This window comes from Exophiala xenobiotica (assembly GCF_000835505.1).
Source record: "Exophiala xenobiotica strain CBS 118157 unplaced genomic scaffold supercont1.7, whole genome shotgun sequence".
Lineage (NCBI taxonomy): Eukaryota > Fungi > Ascomycota > Eurotiomycetes > Chaetothyriales > Herpotrichiellaceae > Exophiala > Exophiala xenobiotica.
This window is the reverse complement of record NW_013562488.1, coordinates 207069-234609: the sequence shown is the minus strand read 5'-3', so window position 1 is coordinate 234609 and position 27541 is coordinate 207069. Positions and strand designations below refer to the sequence as shown.

Below are 27541 nucleotides of genomic sequence, written 5' to 3'. Positions count from 1 at the left end.
ATGCCATTCGATGCCTTAAAATCTGAGGGCTACCTCTCGTGCCGGCATATGGCTGGATCACAGCTGTTTCTACCTTGAGTATGAGTAGTATCTGCGAGGTTTTGGAGACGCCGCTTTAACCATCGCTCACTGGAGCATTCCCAGAACAACAGAAGAATCTCTAGGGAATTTGGAGCGTCCAAGATCTGATTCTCTAATTTCATAAAGTCTTGTAAAGTCTCTCTTGTTGTAAGTCGCAAGTTCCGGAATGAAGAGGTTCGTTTGCCACGACTAATATCGTTGCATCCCCCGCCATCTTCATTCCTCCCAGCCGCCATGCTGCTCTTGAAATCGAAGCTGTTCAGCACGTGTCGAAATTGAACTTCGAATTATTCACGGCAGCCCAGGACAAGTTGCCCGCGTTGGCCGCTTGGTCTGCCGGCTTCGACCACTTCCTCTTTCTGCAACCGTCGGTTCCTGAGCTCTCTAGCCGCAGCCGTGGCGATGGCCTCAAGTTCTTGGTCATCCAAATCTGAAAGTCGCGAGATTTGCAGTCTCTGCTGAGACCTTATCTCGCTTCTTTCTAAATATGCGCGAAATTCTTGATTATGCTTATTACTGCGTTCTTCTTCTTTGGTAATCATCCAATTGATGGAATACACAGGAGCCATGAGGATAAGCACCACGCCGGCCAGGCCGGTGAGGATTTCCAGTGTCTCACAGAATGTCATTTCGCTCGACCACGATGTCCAATACAGCTTCAGATTCTTGCCTGCGGTTCTGGATAGTTCGAGACGTTGTACCTGGGTGGGCGAAGCACCTTGTTCGCAAGGGTAGAGTCGTGTTGTGGTGTGGTGATTGCTGAACAGTCATGCAGATGTCCAGGGCGTCGTGATTCTGCGCTCAAAAAGAAATGGGATTCGAATGAATAACTGCAAGGAACGACTGCAGACTTGAAGACGAGAAACGAGGAATATATCTTCACACCCGCGTGAGGACCTTCTGGCAATCCCACGGTTTCAAGCTTCTCCACCTCAACCAAAAATCTGCTGGCTATTCCTGTCCACTCTTCGCCGCGAGGACCAGTCAGTCCGCCCTTCGACTCGCCATGGCTTTCAGTCCATCACAGGTTATTCATTTGGAGCCGAGAAGTCCCGGAAGCATCAACGCCTCACTATATAGAATTGAGCTTGAGTGCAGTCATGACTTTAAACAAGAAGGACAGAACAACGCCTTTGGGAAGACGTCTTCTACATTAGACACGCTTGTCCAGCAGTCACGAGTTCCGTTCTCAGAATAACCAGATCCGATGCGTCTGCCCCGGGTTGGCATCATCAAGACAAACCTGTGGCTTGGAAACCAGAAGGCTTCCTGCCGCATCCCCCTCTCATGGACAAGATTGCATGCTTCGAAGCCTCCTACCACAACCTCGTGGTCAAATTTACGTCTTCGGAGACCTTCATGGCCAACTCCTAGAGTGTTGCCCGCTCCATGTCCACTTTATGTAGCACGGCTGAGTAGGCCCATATCAATCTCAATTGATTCCGGGAAGCGTTCAAGAAGGTGGACCACGTTTCCGCTGTCACAATATGTTCCATACTGATAAAGCACAGTCCGCGTTCACTCCTACAACAACGCAATTACCTATTACCGTACTCGATGTCCTTCGGGAAGCCGAAACACACATACCACTGTTTTCAGCCAGCACATGCTCAAAACTCTTCGGCCGCCCTCAGAATCTTCAAAGTGTGCCTTCATTCTGACTCGCAGCATCGCCTTCACCAGCCTGCAACATGATTACCAACCAAATTCACTGTACGCACCACTTCTCTTCGAAAAGAGCCGAATACCCTAGTTGTACCATTGGCTGTTATTATCGAGGGGCCCCTGCACATGATACCACTGCCGTCGCGGTACATATGCTCAACGTCGAGCTCGACTGGGTCTAAGAAGCTGTCGGATATTGTCTGACGAAAGGGTACAAGGAGAAGAAGGCAGGGGGTTGGTTGGTCAGTGGAGATACTTGTGGGTGGTTGTAGACAGGACTTTGCGGAAGACATGAGATTACAGATGTTGCGGTCATGGAGTTGAGGAACGACGTCCGGGCGGGCAAGTGAAGACTGAAATGAAACAGGCCCGAATGGCCTTGGGCCCCAGGTCGTTTTTCTCTATCTCTGCGTTGCGGGCTCTGGTCTCTTCTTGATCTTCCATATCTAAACGACTTCTATCTCAAGGACTTCCCCGCCGCTCGCTGCCTTGACTTGCTGAACCATAATCTGCAGCTCAGCCACCACATTCGGATCCTGGACTTTCCCCTCCATTGGTATCAGCAATGACCTGACGTGAAATTCTTCGAGAATTCCTTCGATATCTGCATTGTTCGGAGTGTTCCAACCGCCGCACTTGTTGCAACTGATTCCGAATCAGAACAGGTGCTATCTTATTGTGGCTGCCCATAGATCTTCTCCTAAACCGCGCAGATGCTAGCTAGAAACAGCTGTGATCCGGCCAGATGCCGGCACGAGCGGTAGCCTACAGATTTTGAGGCGTCAAATGGTATCTTCATTATTAGCAACGGGGCGTGACCAAGTCTCCTAGATGATTCTTCTGTTGTTCTTCGCATGCTCCAGTGAGCGATGGTTTAAAGCTGCGCAGTTCCAACGAGAAGTAGCCAAGGAATCGATAAAAGTTGAGCCTCCTGCTTACGCTGTTCTTCCGCGAAAACATTCTTCCATTCCGGAAGAAGTACAGAATTCTTAAAGGCATCCGTTCTTTGTTCTTCTGCGGCTGAATAACACGGCTCGATAATACACAGTAATACTTCTACCGAGACAAGATCAAAAGGCAGACAAGCCAGGCATCGCTACAGCCCGGACACTAAGCCACCTCCAGCGACGATATCACGCACACCATTGCCCAAAATCTCTCAATCTACCCACCATAGCGTCATCCTGCGGTCTTAGTCGCCTGCTCGCCGCCCGAGGCGAAACAAAAGAGTCGTCGGGTCGAGGCTGATCCCTCATCGTCCTTTTCTACACCACTCACAACGACGGTTCTTTCGCGCATAGCCATCCTCAATACGAGTATTCGAGCCCAGCCTTGTTCCAGCGCCGATCCACGTTTAATCATCATACTCCACCACTGACGACGCCGACTCCTGTCACCACTTTTTCTTTGAATCTTTCTTCAATCACAAACACGAAAACACCCAGAGAACCTGCGTCTGTCTGCGGTCAATTCGCACACCTCTCTCCTCGCCTTGATCGAGGCCTTTCACCGTGGCTTCATCAAGTCTGCAGACTTGGTTCTACGACACCTTGCAAAGCCTGACTAGCCTCATCGAGCCCCTCCTTCAGCAACTGCCACTGGAAGTCCACTCTCATCTCACCACTGCTCTTACCAAGTACTCGACCGCCTCCTATACTACTGTCGCCGCCCTCCTTCTCTCCTTCATATTCCTCCTCTACCGCTTTCTGATGAGCAGCTACGGCAGTTACGCTACCTACGGTAGTGGACGTAATGGAGGCTCACCATACACCAGCCATATCGTTGATCCTTATGCCCGCAATCTGTCCAGTCAGTTCGAGTATATTGACGCAGACCATGGCATATTACAAGACACTCAACGACCTTCGATGACAAAATCATACAACAATGAATATGACAATCCAGACACCCCTGATGTTATCCTTGTACGATACATGGCATCTCTAATACCTGTCGAATTTCCCGCATACTCAATCAGTGAAGAGAAGGCATATGTGGGTCAACTGAGGGAGGCTGTCGCACGGGCGTTGTCAACAGATCCCAGACGAGTCAGACTGGTCTATAAGAAAAAGGACCTGAAGCATGACTCCTATCCGTTGAGAAAGTACAATATGAAACAGAATAGTGAAGTCGCCGCTATCAAGACCGAAGCCATTCTTGATTACAGCGATCGAGAGAGTCCTTCTTCAAGCGACCAGGAGAGCTCAGTTGTCAGCCAGAATCCTCGGCGACGGCCTCGCGCATTGTCATCTGTGAGAGACCGCAGCAGTGACCAAATACCGACACAGAAGACACCCACTTCGTCCACATTTCTTTCGCCTAATGGTCATATCTCTTCCGGTACTGCATCAGAACGACAATCTCGTGGCAGTCTGAGACCCGAGGCCGACGACCGAAATTATCGAAGAGAACCTTCCCGTACGAGAGGAACATCACCCCATCCTGCTCCCAGCTCGACACCGGCGCCTTCAGCCAGAATACCCGCAGACCCGAACTCGCCACTGGGCAAGCTGCAAGCCCTGTCGGATGCATTTCACGAAAAATGGCTTCCTTTATGCCGAAAGTTCATCTCGAATCCTCCTTCGAACGATCACGACCGGGAAAAAGAGCACCGCAAGCTGAGCGAAAGTATCATGCTTCACATCTTGCTCAAAGCCGATGCTATTGAGGTGGACAACCCCGAGGCCCGAGCGTTTAGAAAGAGTCTGGTTAACGAGACCAACGATGTTATGAAGAAGTTGGATGCGGTAGCGAAAGAGTGATGAATGATAAATGTCGTCAACTGCATAGAATTGCATCCGCCGGCGCAGAAAGAGGATTCGTTTTATTTTGCAGTTGACTTTGCCTGCTACATCCATTGGGCTGGGTTGCTGCATTCCGATGATATATGGGTGGTTGTCGACGTGTGATTCATAGAGCAAAACGGGTGAGCTTCGTCGTTGGGGATTCCAACAGAAGAGCAAGAAATACGCCTGTATCATACTCTGTGTGCAGGTGCGAAATATCAATCGATCTATTTCCTGCATTTGCCTGCTCATCTTGAAGAACTATCCTCTAGTACCTGCTGGCTTTCTCCTGAGACGAAATTCTGGTCTTGGACTGGTCCGGGCTTGGCCAGGGCACCGGCATATGCTATTTTGCCATACGCAAAATTAGTGGCATTTGCAACATCCTCGTCTTCTCTGCCGTCCTCGTGGAATCACCCTACGAGTACACAGTACTGATCTCATGGCCAAGACAAGCTTATCGAGAACAGGAATAACTCAAGTCTTCTGTCGCTAGATATCGCGCAGCTTTGGAAAGTTCGAATGTGGGCGTATGTTTGCTGTCCAGCCTCAAGACACCTTCCGATGAATCAGCGAAAGGGTCGTCGTGCATACGTGTGCATATGCAAGTTCGACGCATCGACAGATCCGAACCCTGAGAACTCTCGCCGCCAGTTGGCGCTCTCTTACTGGCTCTACAAGAGGTTTATATATGGCAACTATTCCAGACGTGTAAGTCGTCGTATTGTCCTCTGACCTTCCTCGTTATGGTTGTCATGATATGTCAAGTCGAAGACCAGTCCAAACTGCCAGTCCACAGAAGTCGATATGGAAAAACCTGTCTGAGGATATCTTCCGTCAGAACGTGATTGCACTGTCTCGTGCGACCAATGGCGTGCCTTCCGATCCCTCTCAATGGTGGTCGCTTTCTACGAGTAGCCAACACTTCCCACCAACCCATCCACCACGGGTCTTATCCTTCGAATCTGAACAACGACTGGCCAACGACTTTGCTTTCATCGCTGCCTCACAAGAAGGCGTGGACAGCGTGGCCGCAGTCTTGATTGAGGAAGCCCAGGGACAGTCGGGTCTGATGATACGCATCGCCGCAAATGAGGGTGTGGAAGATGAGACTAGGAAGACTCTCCGCTCTGTCTGTGACTGCTTGATGTCCTGCGCGAAGAGGGGTGAGTGATCCATCTTTCCGCTTCGCCACTCTCACAATTTCCAGAGACAAAGCTTGAGGATTGTATCTCGGAAGTTTCAAGGCTGGTCCTGCTTCTTTGCCGAGAGCGCATCCTGTCCCGCATGCGACTTTTCCTCGGTCAGCCACCAGGCTTTGTCAGAGGTGGAAAGGCCGCAACAAACAATGCAGGTCCAGCCAGCACGCTGGAGAGGATGCGAGACGTGGCAACTACACCCACTGCCAGAGAACTTGTTGACGGGGTATCTGAGATGAAGAAGACATTCGAGAATATCTTGCACCCTGACAGTTCGTTATCAGAAGACGTCCAGTTGCTTCAGTTGGAAGCAGTTGTTCATCAGTGTTTCGTGACCACTACCAAGAATGGACAGGCATCCTTCCGAACAACTCTGAAGACATCGGGCTTCGAACCTAGCATCTGGTTCAAGAACAAATACATTATGCAGATCGACAAGCTAGGGGCATATCGCCGAATTCCAGAGACTCTCGTTAGAGAAGCTCGGAGAGAGCGGTCTCGAGTCGTTTTCTCAAACATTGAATTGCAATTCGCCCGTCCCTACGCGCCAAAGATGAGTTGGAGATCTCTTACTGGTAAAAGAGTATCTTGCCATGTACATGCGGAAGTACAACTTGTCACGCATTATCTTCTGTCGTCGTCACCAGTTTTGCCACGGGTCATGGGCACCAGCAAGGAGGCATGCTTCTTGTGTCACCTGTTCATATCCAAGCACGGTGCTTTCGAGGTGTCAGCCAAACATGGGCGGTTATTCGACCAGTGGACGATCCCAGACTTGGCTGAATATAGCCCTGAGAACGTTACGAAGTTGAGAGCCATAATCAAGGAGATGATTGACGAATGCAAAAGATTGGCCAGACTCACCCATCCATGGCGGCCATACCCTCTCACAAGCAGGCACAATTTGCGCGAACTGCCTCACTTTTCGCCAACGGCTTCGGCTTTAGGCTCCAAGCCTGATGTCCAAGCCGATGGAGTCTCAGTGACGTCTGGGCAGGAGAGTGGGGAGAATGCTCGCTTACACAGCAGCTTTGAATCCTCTGGGCAGCAAAGCGTTGTCTCTACCAACAGTCGCAGGCTCTCCTCTCTGCATGAGATTGACCCTGCGTCGGTGCCCCCACGCTCGGATATCGTTCCATCGTCTAGTGAAGGAGACGAGAAAAGCCCCGAGTCTCTCGTCCTGGGCCAAATCCGCAGCCGCGAATCATCAAGGGGTAGATCGAGTGCTTCGACCGCAAGGCTCGTCGGTCAGTGTCAGATTCGGGTCTGTCCGGACGAAGCTCAGTTCATTGATGTATCACCTGATCTCGAGATCAGAGCGGAGATCGAGGCGCCTTGTTCAGGGGTGATTACTTTAACGCGCGGCAAGAAAGCAACCCGCAAGCTGGGGGTCAGGGACAATGGGGTCAACCTCGACGACCTGAAGGTCGGACAGGAGATGGAGTTTCAAAGACGAGACGACGAGAACGGCATATTGCTCCATCTAGAAAGAGGCCAGAGTCAAGTCTGTTCTCTGTCTCTTCGATGGGCATGAGACCCCTGGTTTGAAGGGCCAGGCAGGACGGCCGGGAGAGCCCGAGACGCAAAAGTGTTCTTGTGGCATTGTAGGCGGAAGGCCTGGAAGCATACGAGTACCAGGTAGATATTAATAGATGTTCATACGAGTACATGGTCGCCTGGTACGAGTAGGTAGCCGGGTAGCGAGTAGTCAATGCGGAGCATCATGCGAGTGAAGTCATATCATTGCGTCATTGCGCAGACTCGAAACGTTCCTGAAAGGGGCCTCGGTCTTACCGATCTCACAACCTCACTTGTAATGATTACTAGTATTAGTACTCGACGAGCGATGTTGATCTCTTGACACCCGGGTCAAATATCGAACGAACCAACTACACAGATTGAGATTACCCCAGAGAAAGGACAACACAAGATAAGCCATGCAGGACACTCGAGGCGGGCACGCAGGGGATTATAAGCCGGACAGTCTCGATGCTAATCAGCATGGGATCGCCCAGTGAGTACCATTCATTCCATCACCCAAAGTGCTCATATCCTCGTCCCGCTCCAGTCTCTGATGCATCAGGCTGCCGCCGTCTCTCTGGACTTGTACATATGTATCTCTGAGAGGCCATGCATGACATGACACGAATGACGATACCAACGGGCAGGAATCTGACTGACATTGATACTCTCGGCAGAAACACCATAGACGAACAAAAATCAAACTACGGCGCCAAAACAGCAGTCGACCGCGACGTGGGCCGACACATGCCGACGTCCATGTCGACGACAGCCCCGTCGTTGCCGGAAGTCGCCGGTGGGAAGAGTCTGAGCGAGAGTGTGGATGAGGCGTTGAAAGGTACGGCCGGCCAAGCGGCCAGAGACAAGGCGGAACGGATTGATGATTCGGTGAAAGTGGGCGACGACCAGGATCTGCATGAGAAAGCGGCGAGCAAGCAGCCGTGAGCTGGCTTGACGGTGGAGCAATTCGTCGCTTTTGTGGGTGGAAGAGGGATCGTTTGTGTACAGCAGAGGGTCGCCTAGGGCGGCTTTAAGGTAGCAGTCCCCAAGCTATGGCCTTCCAACGTATTGAAGAAACAGCAGGCACGATGACATGAGGAGTGAACCCATGGTCATGGCCAGCTCCCACTTCCCAGTCGGCCTGCCACAGGCGATGACAGCAAGCCAAATGCAGGATAAAGTCACCCAAACCCATGTCAAAGGCATTGGAGTCTCTGCCATGATTCGATCTGTTTGCCACCCCAAGTCGAATTGCAGACCGTTGTATTCATCAAGCCCTTCGTATACTTGCCCCTGTTTGGGTATGTCGACGTAATTCGCTTTCCAAACGCTGTGACTAGAATCAGTAAATACACTAGTCGCACGGCCAGCACGTACTCGTTGTGTAGATCATAGATATAGCTGCCGAGGACCATGTTGTTGAAGATCTCCAATTCGTCGGCAAGTCTCGTGTCTCTTGCACAATCGCGCAACTGACCAGGGAGTTTGAGATTCTTGTGTTGTCGTTTTGCTGTTTCATAGCGCTCGTACGGGCACAGATATCCAGTGACAACTTCTTTCAAGCAGTCCGTAACGTGTTTGTCCACCGAGCACATTTCATCGCTATCTGGAGGGCCTGGGCCCCGTGCAAGGTCGTGTTGGACCCTTTTCTCGATCTCCTCCCTGTTCATACGGCTTACATGGATTGCGAATGTGCCATTCTGGTCCTTTGGGCGGATGAACGTGAACTGTGGAGAGACCTGTTATCCATGAAAGCTTGTAGGTACTCTGTACTAACATTGACCTCCGTTACGTCAGTCACCCCATAGAACAGCAGCCACCTTTTCCAATTGCCGTGATACTCGAAACATTTGTCGACCAGGCGCCCAAAGATGGTTGAATAAGGCTCAAAAACCCTCTCACTAGGGTGCATTCTGGCATATTCGACCTCCATTAGTTGGAGGCATCCAGACTTGGTTTCGGGCTTCTTGTAAGTCGACTTGATGGGACGCCGATAGCCTGTTGATCGGAGGCACGGAATTCGTATTGCGACATGGGTGTTCCCCTTCCCTTCGAGACATAGAAAACAAAGTTGGCCTGCTTGGTCAAGCAAGCTCTGTTTCGGTAGGGAGGGATCGATGCCAAAAGGAGGAGAGGGTGATTGTACAAGCAGCTTCTGCACAGCTCGACCAATGGCTTGCCAGTGCGAGACCCTCCCACCATGACCGTTTGGAAGTCGCGCTTCTAGATCGGTGGATGTGTCTTGCCTTGCAGCCGGCTGAACATGTTCGGGCAATGTAGACGAAACCGGGGCTTGATCTGAATCGCTGGACTCCATGGCCGTCAAAAGTCGAGGTTTCCAAACACGACTAATAACAGCAGCGAAAGGGAATCCAGAGGAAAAGAGGTAGAACAATCGAGGTAAGCAAGTGCAACGTCGTGAATTGTTAAGTAGTTGTGCCTGAAGATCTTGAGTCTGCCTTCCGTCAGCCTAGCTGGGTTGACCATCAGGCTGAGCTGTGCCTACCCGCTAGCGAAGGACAACACAAGCATGAAAGCGCTGCCTTTCGAGCCAATCAACGCAGTCCACCATGCCATAGGCTCGAATACATCTGCTGGTTGTAACCACTCTCACCAGTGAGAGATGGCTGGCTTCGCAAGGTCATGCCGTCCACGAGTGAGAGCGTCAGCCGAAAGAAGATGAACCACCACTTACAATTTGAGGCTGTCTGCACTGTATCAGTCATAGTCCTGTCCATCTTCTCGTCTCCTTGACTGTCCATTGACGTTCCAAGGCAATATCCCGACTGCTCTTTCCAATCAGGAGCCGGTAAGTTCCTGCGGAAACGACCCAACATAGATCATTCTCATCCCAGAATGCTCCGGCAAACTTGTCGAGCTTGATCGTCACAGTCGTACTTGAGCCGGGGTCTAGATGGACTTTTGCAAAGCCTCTCAATTCTTTCACAGGTCGATCGATTTCAATCGCCAACGGCGTGCGTGCGGCCTCTGGAGGCGCAATATAAATTTGGACGGTCTCGGAGCCTGAGCGTTCACCAGTATTCGTCACGGTCAGCTTGACCGAGTCGTCTGATACGACAACATCACTGAACTCAAAGCTCGTGTAGCTAAGGCCATGCCTGTATCTGGTTAGACTCTGATAACAGAGATTCAAGAGCACGAACGGGAACGACTCACCCAAACGGGAACAACACTTCGCGCTGTGCCTTTTCGCAATATCGGTAGCCAACATAGATGTCCTCGCCGCACAGGATCCTGCCACCTTCAGACCGGGAATTCAAGAATGCTGGATTATCTTGACACCGAACAGGAAATGCCAGCGGAAGCCGACCGCTGGCAGCAACATCACCGAATATGACATCCGCAAGTCCATTGCCGCCCTCATTCCCTCCATACCACAAGTGTAGATGGGTAGTGGAGGGAGTAGACCAGGGAGTCATGGTGATGGGCGTCCCGCTCTGGGTCACAATGGCCGTCTTGGGGTTGGCTTTCGGGACTTCGGTTATCAGTCTTGCAGTGTTGCCTGGTTCAGCGAGCTTGCCGGAGACATAGGGATCTTCGGAAAATGACTCAAATCGACGCCCACCAAGCGGCGATCGTTGGATGTTAGCCGTCGGACTAAGCTAGCAGTGTACTGACTTGGCGGTACACTCATGTCCTATCAGGCCACCGGCTTGCTGCAGGAGCTCGCAGTCCCAAGTTGCCGCGAGTCCTGTACCGCAGGGCAGACATGTAGCCGGGACACCGTTGAAGAACTTGTCACCTCGAATGCCATTGGGGCCGTCGCCGAGTCTGATTTCAGGGACATTGAACTGTGGCAGCGGTTGCGTAGCCCAGAATTTACCTCCTGCTCACGAGGTCAACATGGAAAATCCTAGCAAGCTCCTCTCGAGGGAAAAGAATAACAAGGCAAGAGGAAGCATACCGGCAAGAAGAGAGACCTTCTCTGAAAGGGTCGCGTTTTTCAACACATGTTCAACGTCAAATGGTTCAGTCATGATCCTTCGCTTGCAAAACGATGGGTGACTTGACACTGGACGTCGAAAGCGTTTTCACTGAGGCAGGCTTCATGTCAGGACGGCGCTAGAGCTGACACCTGGACGAGTGTCGCTATACGTGGAGTTAAAGCCTGAATGAGGTACGAAGCTCCCAGTTGTGTACAGTAGGCTTGGGAGCTGGGCCTGTGACCCGCGGAGCGACAGAGACCACGACGTTGACATCGGAATCGGTTCCTAATCTTTTTTGGATATCCAACGGCTGAGGCCCACAGCTTGAAATTTGCTCTTAGGAAGCTCGGTTCCAGGCTTCGGAACTTCCTCCGAGAGTCGAACGTGTAACCTTCCGCACAGGATAATACGACGAGTCGCCCTACGCGCAATACTAGCAGTCTCAAACATACAGGATGCTCGAATCAGCATGCCTTTTAGGCTCTTAGAATTCTACCGGCATGGAATTCAACCAGGACAAATCACCCGGGTCGAAGATCAGCTCCGAATAGTCGGGTTCGTGGCTCCCTCCGTTCCCAAAATCCACATTGTATATTGGGGCCTCCTGCATGTCCGCCGGCATCATCATAGGCACCATATTGTAGCGGCTCGTCGGAGCGGGAGGCATTCCAAGTTGTCGACCACCCATTATAGCCGACTGCCGGTGTTCAACATTCTGTACATAATGTGAATACCTTTCCGGTATCTCCGCCGAGAGTACCTCGAGCGTGGTTATGAGTCGCGGTATCGACTTGCTATAGTCTCGGTAGCCCTCAAGGATGTTCATGGCTCGACGCCAGCTTTCAGCTGTACTCTCGGCGCTGAGCTCCGGGTCAGATATAGGACGCAAGTTTGCAGCGACAAGCACTGTAGCGGCGCTGTAGACGAATAGTACGTTATACCACCACGCTGCTAGAAGACCCGTTGTCGCCCAGTCGGATGCCCGATGCGTATGTACAAGGTCAATCGCTTCCTGTGCGATTTTGATGCATACTATTGAACATTGGTGGGTGAGTCTTCTCGAGAGATTCGTACCCAGAGGTTGATTGCCAAAGTCGTTAATGTCGGTCGTAATTTGTGCCGAAAGCATGGGACGAAGAGCGAGAAGCCTGACATGGAGGTACCTAAGAGCAGGGATCGTTAGCCAGCCTAGTTCTGGTAGGGCTCCCAATGAAGACGGCAGTTGCTTACCTCTGACGCAGGACTACAGCTTGTCTAAGTAGGACCATTTGTCTTGTTGATGTTTGAGCTTGCTCTGCGCTTGCTACGAGGTGGCCGTCCTTGAGATGTTGAGGGAGAGCGAGTTCCCATGCCATCAATTTGGCGTCAATACCGATGAAGGACGCTTGATCGCAATTGCCACTGTTTGAACGGTCGTTCTCCAGGAGTTGCTCGAGGACGTCGTGCAATTTGAGGGAGTGAATGAAGAAGTCCAGCTTCGTAGGCGCACCTTGTCGTGCTGCAAAGTCTTGTCCTTCTGCGAGTTCTTCGTCGTCGACGGGTTGCGGCAATGGAGTTGCTGACGCCACAGAACGACTGATCATCGTCGGTCTGCCGTAAGTCATTGCCAGCACACGATCCATGAACACGCATCCGTGCCAGACACGCCGTCGGACCTCTTTCCTTCTTCGAGAAGCCGTCGACTCCGAGTCGCCATGATGCACCAAATGCAGACCTAGACTCTGGGCCATCCGAATCGCAGCTCCGACGAATAGCCAGCATTGTGATGGTTCATTGGTGCTCTGGAGATACTGGCCGAGGAGCAGCAAGGCTTGCACAGACTCGACAGTCTCGTCCAATTTCCACAGATCCAGCAACCCTTGCGCCCTTTGAAAGAAAACGGTTGACGATGTTCGACGCCGTTCCGCGGAAACTGTTGTGTCAAGCTGGCAGGAAAGTGCGAAGATGAGGTTGAGTGAGCAGAGGACCGATACATCGACATCTGCGGGGCCCTGTCCAGAGAACAGGTTTCCATACTGCGTCATCAGGACAGTACGGTCAATATAAGGATACAACGGGTGCACGATATCCCAATAAACACTCATCAATGCATCGGCTCTGTTCCTCGGTGGCAGCGCCCAGTCGTCGGCGTTGAGAGATCTTCGTCGGTTGCGGCGTTGAGGGCTTCGAGACTTTTCCGAGGCTCCTGCCATTGAGGACAGGGGGGACTCATTGTTTCTACCACTCCTTCGTGCAACTACGTTGCGAATGTAGTTCATAAAAGTACCTGCACTTGAGCCTCCGAAGAATCTGCGGGAAATGGCTGTATCCTCCAGTGAGCCTACCATGGCACTCGCGGGACTCTCATCGTCGATGAGGACTGAAGACTCTCGGCCAGGACGAGCGTCTCCTTCCCGTGGAAACCCAGAACTTGGACGTTCAGGCCGGCGGAATCCACGCTGATTACCTTCTTCACCATTGTGGGCTTCGAGGGGAATTGATCGTGGTCTATCAAGGTGTGGTTGCGATGGTCTTTGGGCGGTCGTTACGCTCCCTGTGTTGAGCTTTTGTTCGAGATCGCGAATACGTTGCTGTAAGCGTGCAACCTCCTCCGGCACTGGGACACTACCGCGCGAGATACTGTGTTGCCAGCTACATCTGGTATTGTGGCTCGGCCTGGTTCGGCAGGGACCACATTCAGGCTGTACCCCATCGCACTTGATCTGATCCAGCAAAGTCAGCCTTGAGTTCTAGTCGAACCTCGTCCACAACAAGAGCGTGATTTACCTTCTTGTTCCGGCATACGTCGCAGGCAGCCGACACCTTGTTCCGTTTAAGAGGGGGACCCTCTGCCGTGTCTTCCGTCGGAGCTTGAGGAGCAGCTCCAGGTTGCATCCTGTCGGATCCAAAAGTCGACGAAATGCACAATCTGGGGTTTCGGATGGAGAGGAAACTGGCAGCCAACGGAAGAGTCCGATTATTTGAAGCACCATCGTGGACCAGCTTGACAAGTGGTTCTGGAGACAGGCATAAGTGGCATTTGCTGGCACGAGCTCCCCAAGCGCTCCAATCGCGACGATGCCGAAGGGAGTGTGGGATTGGCGAGCTTACAGTAGGTCTCCCACGTCTCCATAAGTATCCATGTAAATACTAGCACTACGGTAAACTCTCCAGCAGCCGAGGAAGTCTTCCGAGTGGATGTCCCAGCTCCTCTCCAACCGACGACAACGAGGACAAATTACCATCGTGCCTCGAGATATTGTCCTTAGCATTATTGACCTTTCCGAGTGATATCACACCATCGCTTCACTTGGAGTTCCAGACTAACTATCTTGTCAACGCTTCTCCTAAGACCCCATTCACCATGTCGTGGCAAAGACTAATCAAGTTCGAAGACGCCGAAGGAAAGGTGCATTTCGGCGAGCCTGTCGTTGACGGCGACAAGGACATTGAGATCAACGATGTCCTGCAAAGCTCTACGCTCAAGGCAAAGTGCCATAGTGGTTCTTCGATATTCTCAACCACAGCTACCGACCAAGTGATTGAGGTCAAGAAGATCCTGCCACTTCTCTCAACCGACGATGTACCCATCGTGAAGTGCATCGGCCTTAACTACATGAAGCACAGTAAGTCTCACTACCCAGACATTGCAATGCATCCTCAAAACTGACATCCTCTTCAGTCCAAGAAGGTGGACGGAAGCCGCCGCCATATCCCTCGGTTTTCATCAAACCCAAGGCTTCCGTGGCCGGCTTCAACGAAGACGTGGCGATTCCAAAGCTCGCCCAGGAAACCCTGGACTATGAAGGAGAACTCAGCATCGTCATCGGCAAAACGGGCAAGGACATTCCCAAGGACCAAGCTCTCGATTATGTGGCCGGATTCGTGGCCTCAAACGACGTCTCGTGCCGCAAATGGCAAAGGGATCCTGCATACGCTGGAGGCGTCCCTCAGTGGTGTTTCAGCAAAGGCTTTGACAAGTTCGCGCCTCTTGGACCTGTTCTGGTCTCACCAAAAGTGGTGGGTAACGCCGGCAACCTGAAGCTTCAGACCTTCGTCAACGGAGACCTTCGCCAGGACTCCAACACGAACGACCTTCTTTTCAACGTTGAGACGATCATCTCATTCGTCAGCCAAGGTACTACTCTGGAAGCTGGGACGGTGATCATGACCGGAACTCCTGCAGGAGTCGCTATGGGAATGAAAGAGCCCTTGTGGCTCAAAGATGGAGATGTGGTTGAGGTCAAGATAGAATCTCTGGGATCTGTGAAGAACCGCATGGCTTTTGAATAGTCCATCTTAACAGATTATGTATGAGACAACCTGTGTGTTCGGTCCCAGATGGGGGTCTACATCCTTCTGCTTTATGTCCACTTCAACGCCCTGGTATTGTGTCAAATGACTTGAGACCATCGAGGAGGCCATCAACTTTCCGTGAAGCGAAGAACTCGGCCTTTGGCTTGAAAATCTCCAGGCTGTACCCAGCGTCAGTACAACACTACCTCCTCGATTTGATCATGACTATGTAACATACCCATTATCGATCAGTGAAGTACGAACGATGAAGTGAGTCCCTCCGTGGCTCATGGGGATGGTCCACAGCGTACACCCACAACGCCCGCAAAAGAGCTTGTGCTTCTCAGATCCGCTCATGGTGTCGTTGAGCACCCAAGTTTTTATCAACTCCAGGCCCTGCTTGACTTTCACTTGTTCTTTTGGGAATTTCGCCATCTGCAAGTTGTCAGACAGGGAGGCCTCGATGTGTTTGGGGGTTCCGTAGCACGCACAATCTGACCGGGACCACCGGCATTCTTCATACAGTGCGAGCAGTAACAGATGAAGACCTTCTCCGGTTCTCCCTCTACCGCGAAATGCACGCCCTCGCAAAGGCAGCTTCCTTCATGACGACTCATCTTGATGATTCTGTTGTTTCCGCTGGCGGTTCAGTCGGGGAAACGCGCTGGTCTGGGGGTCAACCTACACTACATACGGCGAATTGCCCATATCCACTCGGAAGAGGCAGTCAGCCTTCTCGGCGTGAAGGTGCCCCACTCAAGCACCACCCATGTGTCCGGAAGGCATCCGCGGATAAGCCCAGGATCCCGAATTCGAAAGAAGGATCGTACACGGATATGGGCTGGACAAGGGATCTTCGCTGGCTTCCGAGCCGCCTTCCAGTCCACCACAAGCCTGCTGATCTCGCCACCTGAACGCAGGATCCTAGTATGGGGAAGCCGATAAATCATGTTGTCAACCCTCCCCCAGACCGAGAAACTCCAAGAAGACATTATCCAAAAGTCTCACCTCATACTTGTCTGAACCCATTATGGCCACAAACACTGAAACCACCACTATTGCCGAGCGGCTTGCCCTCACTCCCTCATCCGCGGATGAGGTTTCACAAAAGCCGGCAAAACACGGATACTTTGACCGCATAGCCCAACAACATGCAGGAGCTTTGTGGACATGCCTGGACAAGATGGTCCCTCCCAGACCTAACCCTACAGCGACGGTGCAATCATGGCCCTACGAACAGATGAGACCCAGCCTTCTCGAGGCCGGCGACATCGTGTCTGCCGAGGAGGCCGAGCGGCGGGTGCTGATGCTTATCAACCCTTCCCTCGATGCACCGTACACCACGGACACCATATACGCCGGTCTACAACTGATTCTTCCCGGCGAGACCGCCCCGGCCCACCGACACGTCGCCTTTGCACTCCGATTCATCATCGAAGGGTCAAAGGGTTTCACGGCCGTCGAGGGACAGAAGTTGACCATGGAACGCGGCGATGTCATTCTCACCCCCAGCTGGCACTGGCACGACCACGGCAACGAGGGCACCGAGCCCATGATCTGGCTCGACGGTCTCGACCTGCCCGTCTACAGATTCCTGCCCGTCAATTTCGCCGAGAACTACGCCGAAAGTCGATACCCGAGCGAGCCCGTCTCGGAAAGCAAATTGCGCATCCCCTGGTCCGGCGTCGTGGAGCAGCTCGACGCCAACAAACCCACCCAGTCGTACGCCCGGTACCAATACCGCATGCCGGACGGATCTCATCTGAGCAGGACCATCTCCGCGCAAGCCGAGCGTGTGGCGGCAGGTACAACGTCTCCCGGGTCTCAAGAGACGTGTTCATTTGTTTACCACATCTATGAAGGCAAGGGCTATTCGACCATCACGGGGAAGGACGGCAAAGAGCAGAGAGTCGACTGGCAAGAGAGGGACACTTTTACTGTCCCTGCTTGGAGCACGATAACACATACTTCTCTTGACGAGAGTGGCAGTGCTTATCTGTTTGCAATCAACGACCTGCCCATGGTCGAAAGTCTGGGTCTGATGCGAAGCAGCTCGGGATGATACAGTACATGCTACAAGCGGGTTGTTTAATGTATTTCAGCACGTAATAGGCAATGCTCTAGCCACCTCCGACTCCTCTTGAGCCGAGTCGTAACTGTCGCCTGCTTTTCCTCCTTCAACCATGGGTACGCTCAACCTTTTGAATGACTTGTAGTACTTAGTGGCATCACAGTGCATTTTGCTCGGTATTGCTCATTTGCGTTATCTACAAGTTGAGGCCGACGTTGCAACAGGAATATTTTCAGCGAGTATGGCAGTCCGACGAGCATCACGATCGGAATATACGCACCAATTTTTGATAGAAGAAAGCAATTGACAATATTGTAGTACAAGCTCTATCGTCTATACGATCTATACAACTTGTGCCTTGGCTTGTGCAAGGTCGAAATATCTACTTTTTGTTTGAGTCCTAGCTTCTCCTGCCGATTCCAGCCTGAGCTTTGGAACACGTTACTGTATGGTATGTCGGCCCACGGACCACGCTGAAGCCTTGGTCCGCTCACTTGTCCTCCAAATGGATGGCTTGGCTTGAGACGGCGAGTTTGGCCTCGTCTACCTCATCGCCGGGCCGAACCTCGATCCGAAGGCGAGGATGGTCCTTGAACTTCCGCAGAGGAACGCCTTCGTGGAACATGATGTCAATCTCTTCCAGACTTCTTCCTCGGCATTCTGGAACGTAGAAGTAGACGAACCAGAACGCGGCAAAAGAGGAGCTGCCGTAGATGAAACCGACCTTCCTTTCCAGGGCCGCATACGGAGCGTTGAGGAGGTAGGGGATGGTGAAGTTGACAAGGAAGTTGAATAAGATGTTGGTCAGGGCGCCGACTCGCTGTGATTTGTCTCTCAATCTCAGAGCGGGCAACTCGGTCACCACCACGAAAGTCAACGGGCCCCAACTGGAGCCGAAGCCATACACAAAAATCGAGAGACAAGCGACAATGCCCGATTTGTGTGCGTAAGATGTGGGCTTTTGCACACCGAGCCCGCCCATGGTGCAAAGAGCAGCACACTGGATCACCGAGCCGACAAGGAGGAGTCGCCTGTATTCGAGTCAGTCACCAAAGAACACCAAGAAATCCAAGTAGAGCTTACCTTCTGCCGATTTTGTCCACGGTGAGAAGTGTGCAAATGATTGCAGACGCGCTGATGCAACTGTTGCTCAGAGTCATCGCACACGGATTGATGGTCCCCAAGGACTTGATGAACACAGCGCGGTATTGTGCGGCAAAGGCTTGACCGGTGATTTGCTGAAACATGCCTATCATGAAGACGACGAAAGTGCACTTCTTGTTGACGCCCTTGACCAGGTCAGATGCCTTGCCCTGTTCCGGCTCTTCAATCAAGGATTGGTGCATTCTGGCAAACTCGAGTTCGATCGCCGCGTCGGACATGGTACCTGCTCGATATATGGTGGTTTCGACGGGCGTCTTCAATACGGTCTTTGAGGAGCAGCCATCGTGGAGACTGTACAAAGGTGAGTCAACTCGTTTAGACAGGCCATTCGGGGAAGTGGCTACTGACCTCGGGAATAAACCAGATCAGGCAGAAGACGAGGACTGGCACAATGTAGAAAAGTCCAAAGGGGATGCGATATGATGCAGCAGTTTGCATGCCACTGGTGCTGTAACATACACCACTCATCACAATTCTCCCGAACTAGAGGACTCAGTTAGCGGTCGAAGTTGGTGAGCTTACAGACTCCCAGAACTTACGATCAATGCCAATTGATATGTGCCGACGACCAGTCCTCACACGGCCGCAGGGACAATTTCCGACTGGAAAACCGGAACCACAGAAAGTTCCATGCCAATGTAGCCGTCTTGGTGAAAGCAGCTGTCAGCGCTGAGTCTACCACTCGAGCAGCATATTTGACTTACAGTGAAGGATACGGCCGACCAGGATTCGCCGTATCCGCATGACATCAAGGCCGCTTTGCAGCACACTGATACCACGCTGGTCGGCAAGGCAATCTCCTGCCGAAGCAAAGACTTTACCTACATATACCGACTGTAAGAGCCGCCCGAGCTATATGATCGAAAAAAGGACGTCGCAGAGATGCACAACCTCGCCCAGCTGCCGGCGTATGCGTCTGTGAGGCAGAGTATGGCATCGGTAATTCTGAAATGGATGGTGGAAAGCAGCGATCTTTTGCCTTATGAGCAGGATAACAGATTTCTACCCATCGACCTGGAACCTCCGAGAAAGCAGTAGAAGAGGCGAACTCCAATCCGTGCCTCAAACAGGTCGACGTGAAAAGGTGCCAGACGCCCAGCACGAGCTCCTTTCGGCAAAGATTGCCCATGGTAACCGACTTCGATGATGACGGTGTGAACAGGGTCTTCTGGGCGACAAACGCCTCCGAGCGGGAAACAAAGAAATGTGGCCAAGTCCTGATGGGCCTCAAGGCGATTGAAACCATCCTCAGACGCGCATCTCAGTAAGCATCTTCTTGAGATAGTCTTGCGTTACGACGGCACCGAACCTGCGAATGTCAGTCATGACTCGACCTCACATCCGTCTTCCTTTCTGAGCGCGAGTCGAGATGAACGATCACCGAGACACATACCCGTAACATTTAATCTGACGCAGCAACCGGTCCGACATCCACACCAAATGTGCCACCTTCATCCTACTAAAGTCCGGACCTTGACTGATCATGTGCCACACCTGTATGGGGGTGACTTCTGAGCCTTCCTCGATCGGTAGGCTGCTCGAAATGTCCAGCAATCGTCGCAGGACTTCGGCCGGCGCATTCCAGCGGCGGGACACTAGATCTTCCGAGGGCGAGGCATGAGCACTACAGATCAAGGCAGCGGTGGCTGTATGGACGTGACCGTGCGGCGCGCCCTGGTCGCCATCCGGTTGGTGTATGTGAGGGAGACAGGGTCTCTCGAGTCTATAAACGATGAACTTTCGTTGATCGATGAGGGCCTCAGGAGGAGAAAGGACACGACGTACTTGAGAACGAACTCCATCCCGACGACGACCGGGTCAAGCTGCGCCACGAAAGATGAACTGGACTGCAAAATGGAAGGGTTGATCAGCGAAAAACCGGCCTGGACATGCCCATCTGCCCACATGCATGTCAGCGCAAGCTTGCTCCAGAATCAGAACATGATACTGTCTCTCACCTGCCCAATTGTCATTGAAGTTCTCCAGCTGTCTCACATACCCATCCTGGGGTGATGAGGTAATCTCGCTCTCCAGACTGACTGGGCTGAGCGGCCACTGCGGATGATCCTTTGGAGGCGGCGACGCCAGCTGAACATGCATTTGCCAAGGTTTGTGATTCTGGTTCTCGATCCATATGACAGCACTGCCACCGTTTACTGATCCATGGTTGGGGTCAGGAGATATAAAGGTGCTGCTCTCCCACTTCTCTCCAGCTGGAAAATCGTTCTGGCCAAGATACTGCGTGGTGCCGTTCCTTTTGCTGTCCGCGACAACAAACCGTCCGGTCGCCTCTGAAAGCTCATGTTGAAGGCGATCGACTTGACTCTGCAGGTCAGATTCGGTCTTTTGCAACCGCTGGACTTGTTGTTCAAGCTGTTTGAGGTACTGGTCTCGTCGTTCCCGGAATGTTCTGTAGCATGGAGATCAGCCCGTTCTACACCCAGCTGCTCGTCCTGGGCGCACTGACTTTTGTGCCTTGCGCAATTGTTCGCGACGGTTCGCGACGCGATCTTTGGCTTGGGTAAGCATGATGCACCAAGAAAAGAATGTGACTTGACTACGGTACCTTCGACACTGCGAAACAGCGGGCGGAAGACGTCCACCATTCTTGCACACTTTAGTATGTCAACTTCTCGGCTCAAGGACGTTTCTTCCCTTCAGTCAGAGTGGTTGCACTTGAAATCGAAGTACAAGGCACAGTTCGAAGGCATGAAGAACTTGACAGTTCGCGAAATCCTCAAGCACATCGACCTCGTGCTGACTTCTGGAGACGATGGGGCCGGGGGTCGAAGCGTCTGCACGATGTTTCAGCCACGTACCAATCAAGATTGCGGATGAACCCCTGCGTCCTTGAATTCCGCGACAAGTTTCGAGTTGATGGATAATCGAGAATTCCTGCCTTGGGACTAGACTCACGGCGCTTGTTGGCAGTCACTAGATCGCAAAGGGGAATATTGGGTTGAGTAATCCACGAGAAAACCCTCGAGGATGAAGCAAACGCAGCAACCGACCGCTCGTTGTGTTGCAGACACCAGTCAAGATGTCTCGCACCGTCAAGAACTTGTTGCAGTGGTCTTGGCCGAGATTGCAAGAGCGTAGATATAAGAATGAGCTCGCAGCCTACCCAAAGATGCATCTCTCAGTCAACCAAACGGAGAATCAGTCAATCATTTTCTGCAAAGTCGAAAAGGACCTTGTACGCTCTTTACTTCACAGGCCGAATCTCGGGAGTCGAAGAGAATGCTATCCAACATCCACCTTTTTTTGTTGGCCTCACTCAGCTTGACCAGCATTGCGGCGCCGGCACCGCACTGGAAGAGACCTAGCCTGCATGCCCCGGCCGGTGCGAAAGCCATCTATCTCATCACAAATGACCAATCGAACTCTGTCGTGGCCTTGCCTGTTGGGTCTGACGGGACACTGTCCAAAGGGACCCTGACTGCTACTGGTGGTGAAGGATCCAACTCTATCGATGGAGCAACGAACCAACCAGCTGCCCCAGACGCACTGGTCGGACAATCAGCGTTGACAAGAGTTGGCAATGTAAGTACAAGTCCCCTATACGACGTCTGGTGCGTGTTGATAAAATGTCAGAACATCTTCGCCGTCGATGCCGGTAGCAACACTGTCACCATGCTGTCTTTGGATCCCCAGAACCCAACGGCACTCACCGTAGTGGGACAGCCAGTATCTCTGCCGGGTCAATTCCCGAACACCGTCGCTGCATCCGCAAAGAACAAGCTCGTCTGCGTTGGCACGACCGGCACGCAGAACGGAGTCTCATGTTCAACCTTCTCGACACAAGGTCTCAGCCCAATGGACGACTTGCGTTCATTCGGCTTGAACCAATCAACTCCACCCGTCGGCCCAACGAACACTGTCTCTCAATTGTTTTTTGCCGACGACGAGTCCCGCCTCTTCGCCACTGTCAAGGGTGACCCGACTGTCAACAACACGGGCTTCTTCTCAGTCTTCCCCGTCGAATCCTCAGATTGCAACGGACCGGCGGCACTTTCTACTCAAGATATACGCAGCTCACCGTCAGGTACTGCTGTGCTATTCGGATCGAAGAACATCCCAGGTACATCAAACGTGTTTGTCACAGATGCATCGTTCGGTGGTGCCATTCTCTCAGTCGACTCGGCAAGCAACGAAGTTTCCCTGGTCGCCAACCAGACCCTCGATGGCCAAAAGGCGACCTGCTGGGCGACGATATCGCCGGCCACGAACAGCGCATTCGTCACGGACGTCGGAGTGAACCGAGTTGTGGAGATGAGCTTGACTGACGCGAGTATCCTGGCCATTACGGATCTCTCGGCAAATGGAGACCCCGGCCTCATCGATTTGGTGGCTGCAGGAAATTTCGTGTATGCATTATCCCCTGGAAACGGAACAACGTCAGCGGCCGTCACAGTGCTTGACGTGTCCGGTGGTCAAGGGACGGCCAAAATGATACAGCATTTCAGTTTGGATGGTATGGGTGTCGGGAAGAATGCTCAGGGGCTGGCGTTCCTTTGAGACCAAAAGCCAAATGTGGCTGCTGGGGAAGTTTCCTTGTATATTCTCACAAAGGGCTTCAAGGCCTTTTGTTGCAATTTGCGCCTCATGTCGGCGTCGTTGTGTATGTTCAAGGAATGGGAGGGTTTGAATGCACATTTTTCCTCCATCCAGCCAATGGTAGTCCTTTTGTAGTTCAGGTCCTTGTGTTTGTTTTGCCCTTGATGGCCCCATCGACTACAGTGGGCCACAAATATCCGTTCGAAACAAGCGAACGAATGTTCATCTTGTTTGTTGTCCGTCGTTCGTCGGTCTTCGAGATCGACTACTTGAACCATCACCGCCCCTGATGGCATATGATGGCGTGTAAGGAGAAGTTAATTCTGGTTCAGGAACTGGGACGGCAGTAGGTCTAGCTTATTCTGAGCAGTGAAGGCCCGGTACCCACGTATATATCGTCCCCGGTGAATGCGACTGTCCAGGGTCCTGACCCCGAAGTCGATCTGGCGCACAGCACTGGTGATGCCGAGTAGCAAAGGCAGTCCATCGTGAATATTGATGGCTATCTCGCCGCGGCTGTTGATGGATGCATCGCTGCGGTCCGTCTCACTCACGCGTTCACATTTCACTCGAACACTGAAGGTATCCTTGGGGATGGCCAGACACGTCCGTTCGGTAGAGAGACCCATGAGAGTGACCAGCGCGTACTGCCGGAGTGGAATTGTATAAATACCACCACCAGACTTCTCGATCTTCGTCCTGCTCCATCATCAGCTCGAACAATACCTATGAATCTTTGGACAACAGCATTATACCGAAGACACCAATTGCGTCCTCAACTCCAACGGGCTTCAAAGCAAAGCCTCTTCAGACCACGAACGCAGTCTCGCGATCATGACTTCAACCGACACCATCATCGACTTTGGCCGAGGCGGGTACGATACCACTGGCCGGCCGAAACCGCCACCACCAGCCAAGTAGAGCCGGACACTTTCGGTCCTGTGGTAAGTCGCAGTCTTCCTTGCAATTTGTCCTACATATGTCGAGGCTCTGACCAATACAAATATCCAGTAGGCACGGCACGAATGGCATCACATACCATCGCGGCGGATGGAGGCCAGATCTTGAGTTGAAAGTTCTTTATCATAAATGTCGAGACTAAGACTGAAGCGGTTGTGGTTAACCTGCTGGGGAGTTGCTGATATCTCTGAGCTTGCAATCCCGGCATGGGACATACATATAAACAATGTCATCATGTAGTCCTTTGAAACAGCTTCCACAGTGTTCGATCCCGTGTTCAAGCCTTCAAGATGTCAATTCTCAACACTTTGACGATGTATGACATTGCATACATGCTGAAAGTGACATTTCGAGATGCAGCGCAACATTGTAGCTTCATTCGACATCCCATTGCTCGTGCATCGAAGACCATATTCAGCTATCTCAAATAGACATCGTGTACACGGCAAATCTACCACCGCCGTCTGTAGACAGTGGCACTGTCGATTGGGCCTGCCTGATATATCGGGCGTGCTCGCCTTTCAACTGGAGCGTAATCTAGCCAGAGCAGCCTGCCATCGTTGTTCCGTGTTAAGCATATACGGTACATCGTCTTCATTGATATGACCGTTCACGTTAGAGGCGGCTGCAGACTCAACCTGTTTTGGCCGGCACAATGATAGAGTTCCGGACGCGTCTACTTCGACCACGCCGTCGAATAGTTCAATCAAAGTGTCCCGAGCCTTTCGCTGTTGAAGGAACAAGCCCAATACATCGCCGTCGCTTACTCCACACTGATTGGCGACACTCATCAGCTGCGATAGGAAGTAGGACTGCGACTTTCCTTCCTCGAAACGTTTATGTAAGACTCTCGCTCTCTCATCTTTCCGGATTCTGTCTTTCTCTCCTTCAGTCAGTTGCTCCCAAGCCACTCTGGTCTTGATCTTCTCCACCCTTCTCTGGACTTCGTTGTTATCGGCCAGCTCGCGGCGGTCGAACCATTTGGCCAACTCGCTTAGGCGTCCTCTCCTGCCACGAGAAAAGGCCGCCGAAGAGCTCGTTGAGTACTTGTCCTCGGTCTTCCTGTTTTGGCCAACACCATGACCAATAGATGAATTCTTTTTGCCGTGGCCATACTGATGAAGAGAGGTTACGATAGTCGTCTCGGGCTGTAGCAGGGCATCAATCATCGTGCTCGAAAGCAGTTCCGATGATGTCTGACTGAAGTCGCCAATGGAAGGCACATCCTCAAAGTCATTGTCACTTGCCTTGAATGATCGTCTGGTGGCACGGCTGCTGTCGGTTGAGTTGGCCAGATCCTTAAGGAAGGCTATCACAGGCTTGAGCGTTCTTGTTGTCCGATTGTATTGGCCACCAGCCTCGCTGTCATGATCAAAATACTGTGGAGGAACAAGAGATCGTAACTTGTTCACGGCTTTGATCTCCTCATTACGGCGTCCTTGTGCATATCGTATACCTCGTTCTCTTGGTTCCAGGTGAGACATTCCCAGGGGCAATAAAGGCGGGCTTACTGTTCTTGCGCGTTTCTGCTCGGGCGAAGCTTGATCGGCATGATGATGATGATGATGATGATGATGTGGTTCGGAGAGCCTCTTTCTCTTGCTGTTCATGTCCACAAAGCCTGCCCGGGTATGGGACACATCAGATGTCACCATTGGTCTTCCTGAGTCGTGCATGCTATCAGACACGAACGGAGCCAGCTCGTCTTCGCTATCGCTAGAATCTAACCAGTCCTCCCGACTGGCCAGTGCGCCGTGTCTGTGCCTATTTTCGTCAACCGGTATGACGGACGGTTTGCGAGAGCCGGCAGAGGAAGCCCTCTTTCGTGGTGCGGAATGGCCGTTTGCGGACGACTTCGCTCCTCGGGTGAGATCTGCATCCTCGCCTGGCGCGATCTCAAACAGTGGTAGAAGAGAATGTGCAACACCATAACGTGAAGCCAACTCGTGCGCAAACGTACAGGGTACCCAGGTACCTTGATAGAACCAATGCCCTCCCTGGACAGACTCTTGTGGGCCTTTGATCGTTCGTAGTATTCTGCGTCTCAGCTGCTCCTCCACGACTCCAGCGGCCTTTAAAATCGACGTTGCGTTCATCCACGAGTCTGATTGACGTCTCATGACTAGGATCCCGTTGACTTTCATCTCGAATACGGGGACATTGGCACGTAGGGCCTGATGCTAGGTCAGCACATATTGCCTGAACCACGACTCTAAGGTACCTACTGCGTAGACCGGCGGCGCTACCTCTTCCGCGTGGGCCTGTTCATGTCGTCGCGCACGCTCCTCACGGCGGGCACTTGTGAAAGCCTTGACATCGGACAATTCGTTGGTGTCCATAAGGTCTCGGTAACTAGGGACCTTGGCCATTGAATGCTGCAGCTCAAAGTCGCTTGGAGACCTGGTTGTATCCTTGGAGTTGGGAGGGAAGTGTGGCCTAGCAGTGGGTGCAGAAGCATCCGAGTCCGCTGCCTCATCGTGCGGCAAGGTCGGCTCTTTTTCCATTATGGTGTCTGTATGAGAGACTTCAATTGTATCCTCCTGGTGTCTTTCTCTATGTGCTTCGTCGCCACTACTCTCAGTGAGCTCGACCCATTCTTCCTGCTTGACCACGACTTGTGAACCTTCATTGAGTCTGGGAGGTGCCAAAGCTTGCGAAGTGTTCGTCGAAGGTCCTGTAGCCTGGATGTCCAAAGGGTCCTCCTCTCGTCGGTTGTGCAGTGTGTTCAGGTCGTGAACTTGGTGGACTTTGTGTTCTTCAAGACTTACGATTGGACTCGGAAAGGTTCGCAGGAGTTGGTGTGGTTTCTGATTTGTCTCAACATGCGCTTGTTCATCATGAATGTCTTCGTCTGTCTCTTCTTCGTACTCGGACCATTCTTCCTGCAGAACTCGATACGGAGGCATGTTCGAGATCCTGCATGGATGTGCTGGTCAATGCCAGATGATCGGAACTTCAAAAGCGGAGCGCCGTAAAGCTATTGAATTGTCCATAAGGCATCAGCATCAAAGAACAGACTAGGAACATGAGACAAGTAGTGGTACGAGGAGGCAGGCGCGTATGCGTGTAGCAGTGGTGAATGTCGAATGTCCAAATGGAAATACCGGCAGAAGAACGAATCGCAGTTTCACCGCCTGAGTAAAGATCAGCCTTGGGGTCATCATGAGCTCAAGCCTTATCATAACCATCCACCATGACTTGAATGCGGCACACTCTTCTAGGTCCTCTTACAACCTTCGACAATGGAAAGAGCATTTCAGTACTATCTTTTCTGGTTCTGGACGCTGGACAGTAGCATCAAGACTACAGCTTTAA

General features: G+C 52.1%; 13 protein-coding genes across 13 annotated transcripts; 6 read left to right on the top strand and 7 right to left on the bottom strand.

Moving 5' to 3' along the window:
* Positions 1-161: 161 nt before the first annotated feature.
* PV05_10785 (uncharacterized protein) lies at positions 162-710 on the bottom strand (the record flags this gene model as incomplete). The annotated part of the gene is made up of 1 exon (XM_013454201.1): positions 162-710. One exon carries the CDS (start codon positions 708-710, stop codon positions 369-371), a length of 342 nt encoding a protein of 113 aa, XP_013309655.1. The 3' UTR covers positions 162-368.
* Positions 711-3455: 2745 nt separating this feature from the next.
* Positions 3456-4508, top strand: PV05_10784 (uncharacterized protein; the record flags this gene model as incomplete). The annotated part of the gene is made up of 1 exon (XM_013454200.1): positions 3456-4508. The coding sequence occupies one exon, from the start codon at positions 3456-3458 to the stop codon at positions 4506-4508; it is 1053 nt and encodes a 350-aa protein (XP_013309654.1).
* Positions 4509-5819: 1311 nt separating this feature from the next.
* Positions 5820-7265, top strand: PV05_10783 (uncharacterized protein; the record flags this gene model as incomplete). The annotated part of the gene is made up of 1 exon (XM_013454199.1): positions 5820-7265. One exon carries the CDS (start codon positions 5820-5822, stop codon positions 7263-7265), a length of 1446 nt encoding a protein of 481 aa, XP_013309653.1.
* Positions 7266-7554: 289 nt separating this feature from the next.
* Positions 7555-8438, top strand: PV05_10782 (uncharacterized protein). Its single transcript, XM_013454198.1, has 2 exons — positions 7555-7745; positions 7930-8438. Exons 1-2 carry the CDS (start codon positions 7669-7671, stop codon positions 8195-8197), a joined length of 345 nt encoding a protein of 114 aa, XP_013309652.1. The 5' UTR covers positions 7555-7668; the 3' UTR covers positions 8198-8438.
* PV05_10781 (uncharacterized protein) lies at positions 8169-9592 on the bottom strand. Its single transcript, XM_013454197.1, has 3 exons — positions 9030-9592; positions 8630-8979; positions 8169-8582 (listed from the first exon to the last, which is right to left on the bottom strand). The coding sequence occupies exons 1-3, from the start codon at positions 9567-9569 to the stop codon at positions 8303-8305; spliced, it is 1170 nt and encodes a 389-aa protein (XP_013309651.1). The 5' UTR covers positions 9570-9592; the 3' UTR covers positions 8169-8302.
* A 21-nt stretch (positions 9593-9613) lies between these two features.
* Positions 9614-10984, bottom strand: PV05_10780 (uncharacterized protein; the record flags this gene model as incomplete). The annotated part of the gene is made up of 4 exons (XM_013454196.1): positions 9614-9707; positions 9759-10371; positions 10430-10870; positions 10923-10984. The coding sequence occupies 3 exons, from the start codon at positions 10982-10984 to the stop codon at positions 9975-9977; spliced, it is 900 nt and encodes a 299-aa protein (XP_013309650.1). The 3' UTR covers positions 9614-9707; positions 9759-9974.
* Positions 10985-11683: 699 nt separating this feature from the next.
* Positions 11684-14073, bottom strand: PV05_10779 (uncharacterized protein; the record flags this gene model as incomplete). Its single annotated transcript, XM_013454195.1, has 3 exons — positions 11684-12362; positions 12430-13901; positions 13966-14073. The coding sequence occupies 3 exons, from the start codon at positions 14071-14073 to the stop codon at positions 11684-11686; spliced, it is 2259 nt and encodes a 752-aa protein (XP_013309649.1).
* A 350-nt stretch (positions 14074-14423) lies between these two features.
* PV05_10778 (uncharacterized protein) lies at positions 14424-15526 on the top strand. The gene is made up of 2 exons (XM_013454194.1): positions 14424-14804; positions 14861-15526. Exons 1-2 carry the CDS (start codon positions 14543-14545, stop codon positions 15469-15471), a joined length of 873 nt encoding a protein of 290 aa, XP_013309648.1. The 5' UTR covers positions 14424-14542; the 3' UTR covers positions 15472-15526.
* Positions 15527-16504: 978 nt separating this feature from the next.
* On the top strand, positions 16505-17536 carry PV05_10777 (uncharacterized protein; the record flags this gene model as incomplete). The annotated part of the gene is made up of 2 exons (XM_013454193.1): positions 16505-17196; positions 17245-17536. 2 exons carry the CDS (start codon positions 16505-16507, stop codon positions 17534-17536), a joined length of 984 nt encoding a protein of 327 aa, XP_013309647.1.
* Positions 17537-17862: 326 nt separating this feature from the next.
* Positions 17863-19355, bottom strand: PV05_10776 (uncharacterized protein). The gene is made up of 4 exons (XM_013454192.1): positions 19249-19355; positions 19058-19192; positions 18629-19000; positions 17863-18576 (listed from the first exon to the last, which is right to left on the bottom strand). The coding sequence occupies exons 3-4, from the start codon at positions 18925-18927 to the stop codon at positions 18036-18038; spliced, it is 840 nt and encodes a 279-aa protein (XP_013309646.1). The 5' UTR covers positions 18928-19000; positions 19058-19192; positions 19249-19355; the 3' UTR covers positions 17863-18035.
* A 602-nt stretch (positions 19356-19957) lies between these two features.
* Positions 19958-21238, bottom strand: PV05_10775 (uncharacterized protein; the record flags this gene model as incomplete). The annotated part of the gene is made up of 5 exons (XM_013454191.1): positions 19958-20018; positions 20103-20432; positions 20495-20606; positions 20668-21119; positions 21177-21238. 5 exons carry the CDS (start codon positions 21236-21238, stop codon positions 19958-19960), a joined length of 1017 nt encoding a protein of 338 aa, XP_013309645.1.
* A 697-nt stretch (positions 21239-21935) lies between these two features.
* PV05_10774 (uncharacterized protein) lies at positions 21936-23228 on the top strand. Its single transcript, XM_013454190.1, has 2 exons — positions 21936-22252; positions 22304-23228. The coding sequence occupies exons 1-2, from the start codon at positions 21950-21952 to the stop codon at positions 23225-23227; spliced, it is 1227 nt and encodes a 408-aa protein (XP_013309644.1). The 5' UTR covers positions 21936-21949; the 3' UTR covers position 23228.
* Positions 23229-24159: 931 nt separating this feature from the next.
* Positions 24160-27523, bottom strand: PV05_10773 (uncharacterized protein). Its single transcript, XM_013454189.1, has 2 exons — positions 26452-27523; positions 24160-26400 (listed from the first exon to the last, which is right to left on the bottom strand). The coding sequence occupies exons 1-2, from the start codon at positions 27130-27132 to the stop codon at positions 24748-24750; spliced, it is 2334 nt and encodes a 777-aa protein (XP_013309643.1). The 5' UTR covers positions 27133-27523; the 3' UTR covers positions 24160-24747.
* Positions 27524-27541: the final 18 nt, after the last annotated feature.

Excerpts from the sequence above, each read along its gene's own strand:
- PV05_10782 (XM_013454198.1), top strand. The coding sequence starts at position 7,669 with ATGCAGGACACTCGAGGCGGGCACGCAGGGGATTATAAGCCGGACAGT. Across the intron at positions 7,746-7,929 it reads AATCAGCATGGGATCGCCCA|AAACACCATAGACGAACAAA; the intron begins GTGAGTACCATT and ends TACTCTCGGCAG.
- PV05_10781 (XM_013454197.1), bottom strand. The coding sequence starts at position 9,569 with ATGGAGTCCAGCGATTCAGATCAAGCCCCGGTTTCGTCTACATTGCCC. Across the intron at positions 8,980-9,029 it reads CTGACGTAACGGAGGTCAAT|TTCACGTTCATCCGCCCAAA; the intron begins GTTAGTACAGAG and ends GTCTCTCCACAG. Across the intron at positions 8,583-8,629 it reads ATCTATGATCTACACAACGA|CGTTTGGAAAGCGAATTACG; the intron begins GTACGTGCTGGC and ends TTCTAGTCACAG.
- PV05_10778 (XM_013454194.1), top strand. The coding sequence starts at position 14,543 with ATGTCGTGGCAAAGACTAATCAAGTTCGAAGACGCCGAAGGAAAGGTG. Across the intron at positions 14,805-14,860 it reads CCTTAACTACATGAAGCACA|TCCAAGAAGGTGGACGGAAG; the intron begins GTAAGTCTCACT and ends CATCCTCTTCAG.
- PV05_10776 (XM_013454192.1), bottom strand. The coding sequence starts at position 18,927 with ATGTCCGACGCGGCGATCGAACTCGAGTTTGCCAGAATGCACCAATCC. Across the intron at positions 18,577-18,628 it reads GTGGACAAAATCGGCAGAAG|GCGACTCCTCCTTGTCGGCT; the intron begins GTAAGCTCTACT and ends ACTCGAATACAG.
- PV05_10774 (XM_013454190.1), top strand. The coding sequence starts at position 21,950 with ATGCTATCCAACATCCACCTTTTTTTGTTGGCCTCACTCAGCTTGACC. Across the intron at positions 22,253-22,303 it reads CGTTGACAAGAGTTGGCAAT|AACATCTTCGCCGTCGATGC; the intron begins GTAAGTACAAGT and ends ATAAAATGTCAG.
- PV05_10773 (XM_013454189.1), bottom strand. The coding sequence starts at position 27,132 with ATGCCTCCGTATCGAGTTCTGCAGGAAGAATGGTCCGAGTACGAAGAA. Across the intron at positions 26,401-26,451 it reads TAGCGCCGCCGGTCTACGCA|GCCCTACGTGCCAATGTCCC; the intron begins GTAGGTACCTTA and ends ACCTAGCATCAG.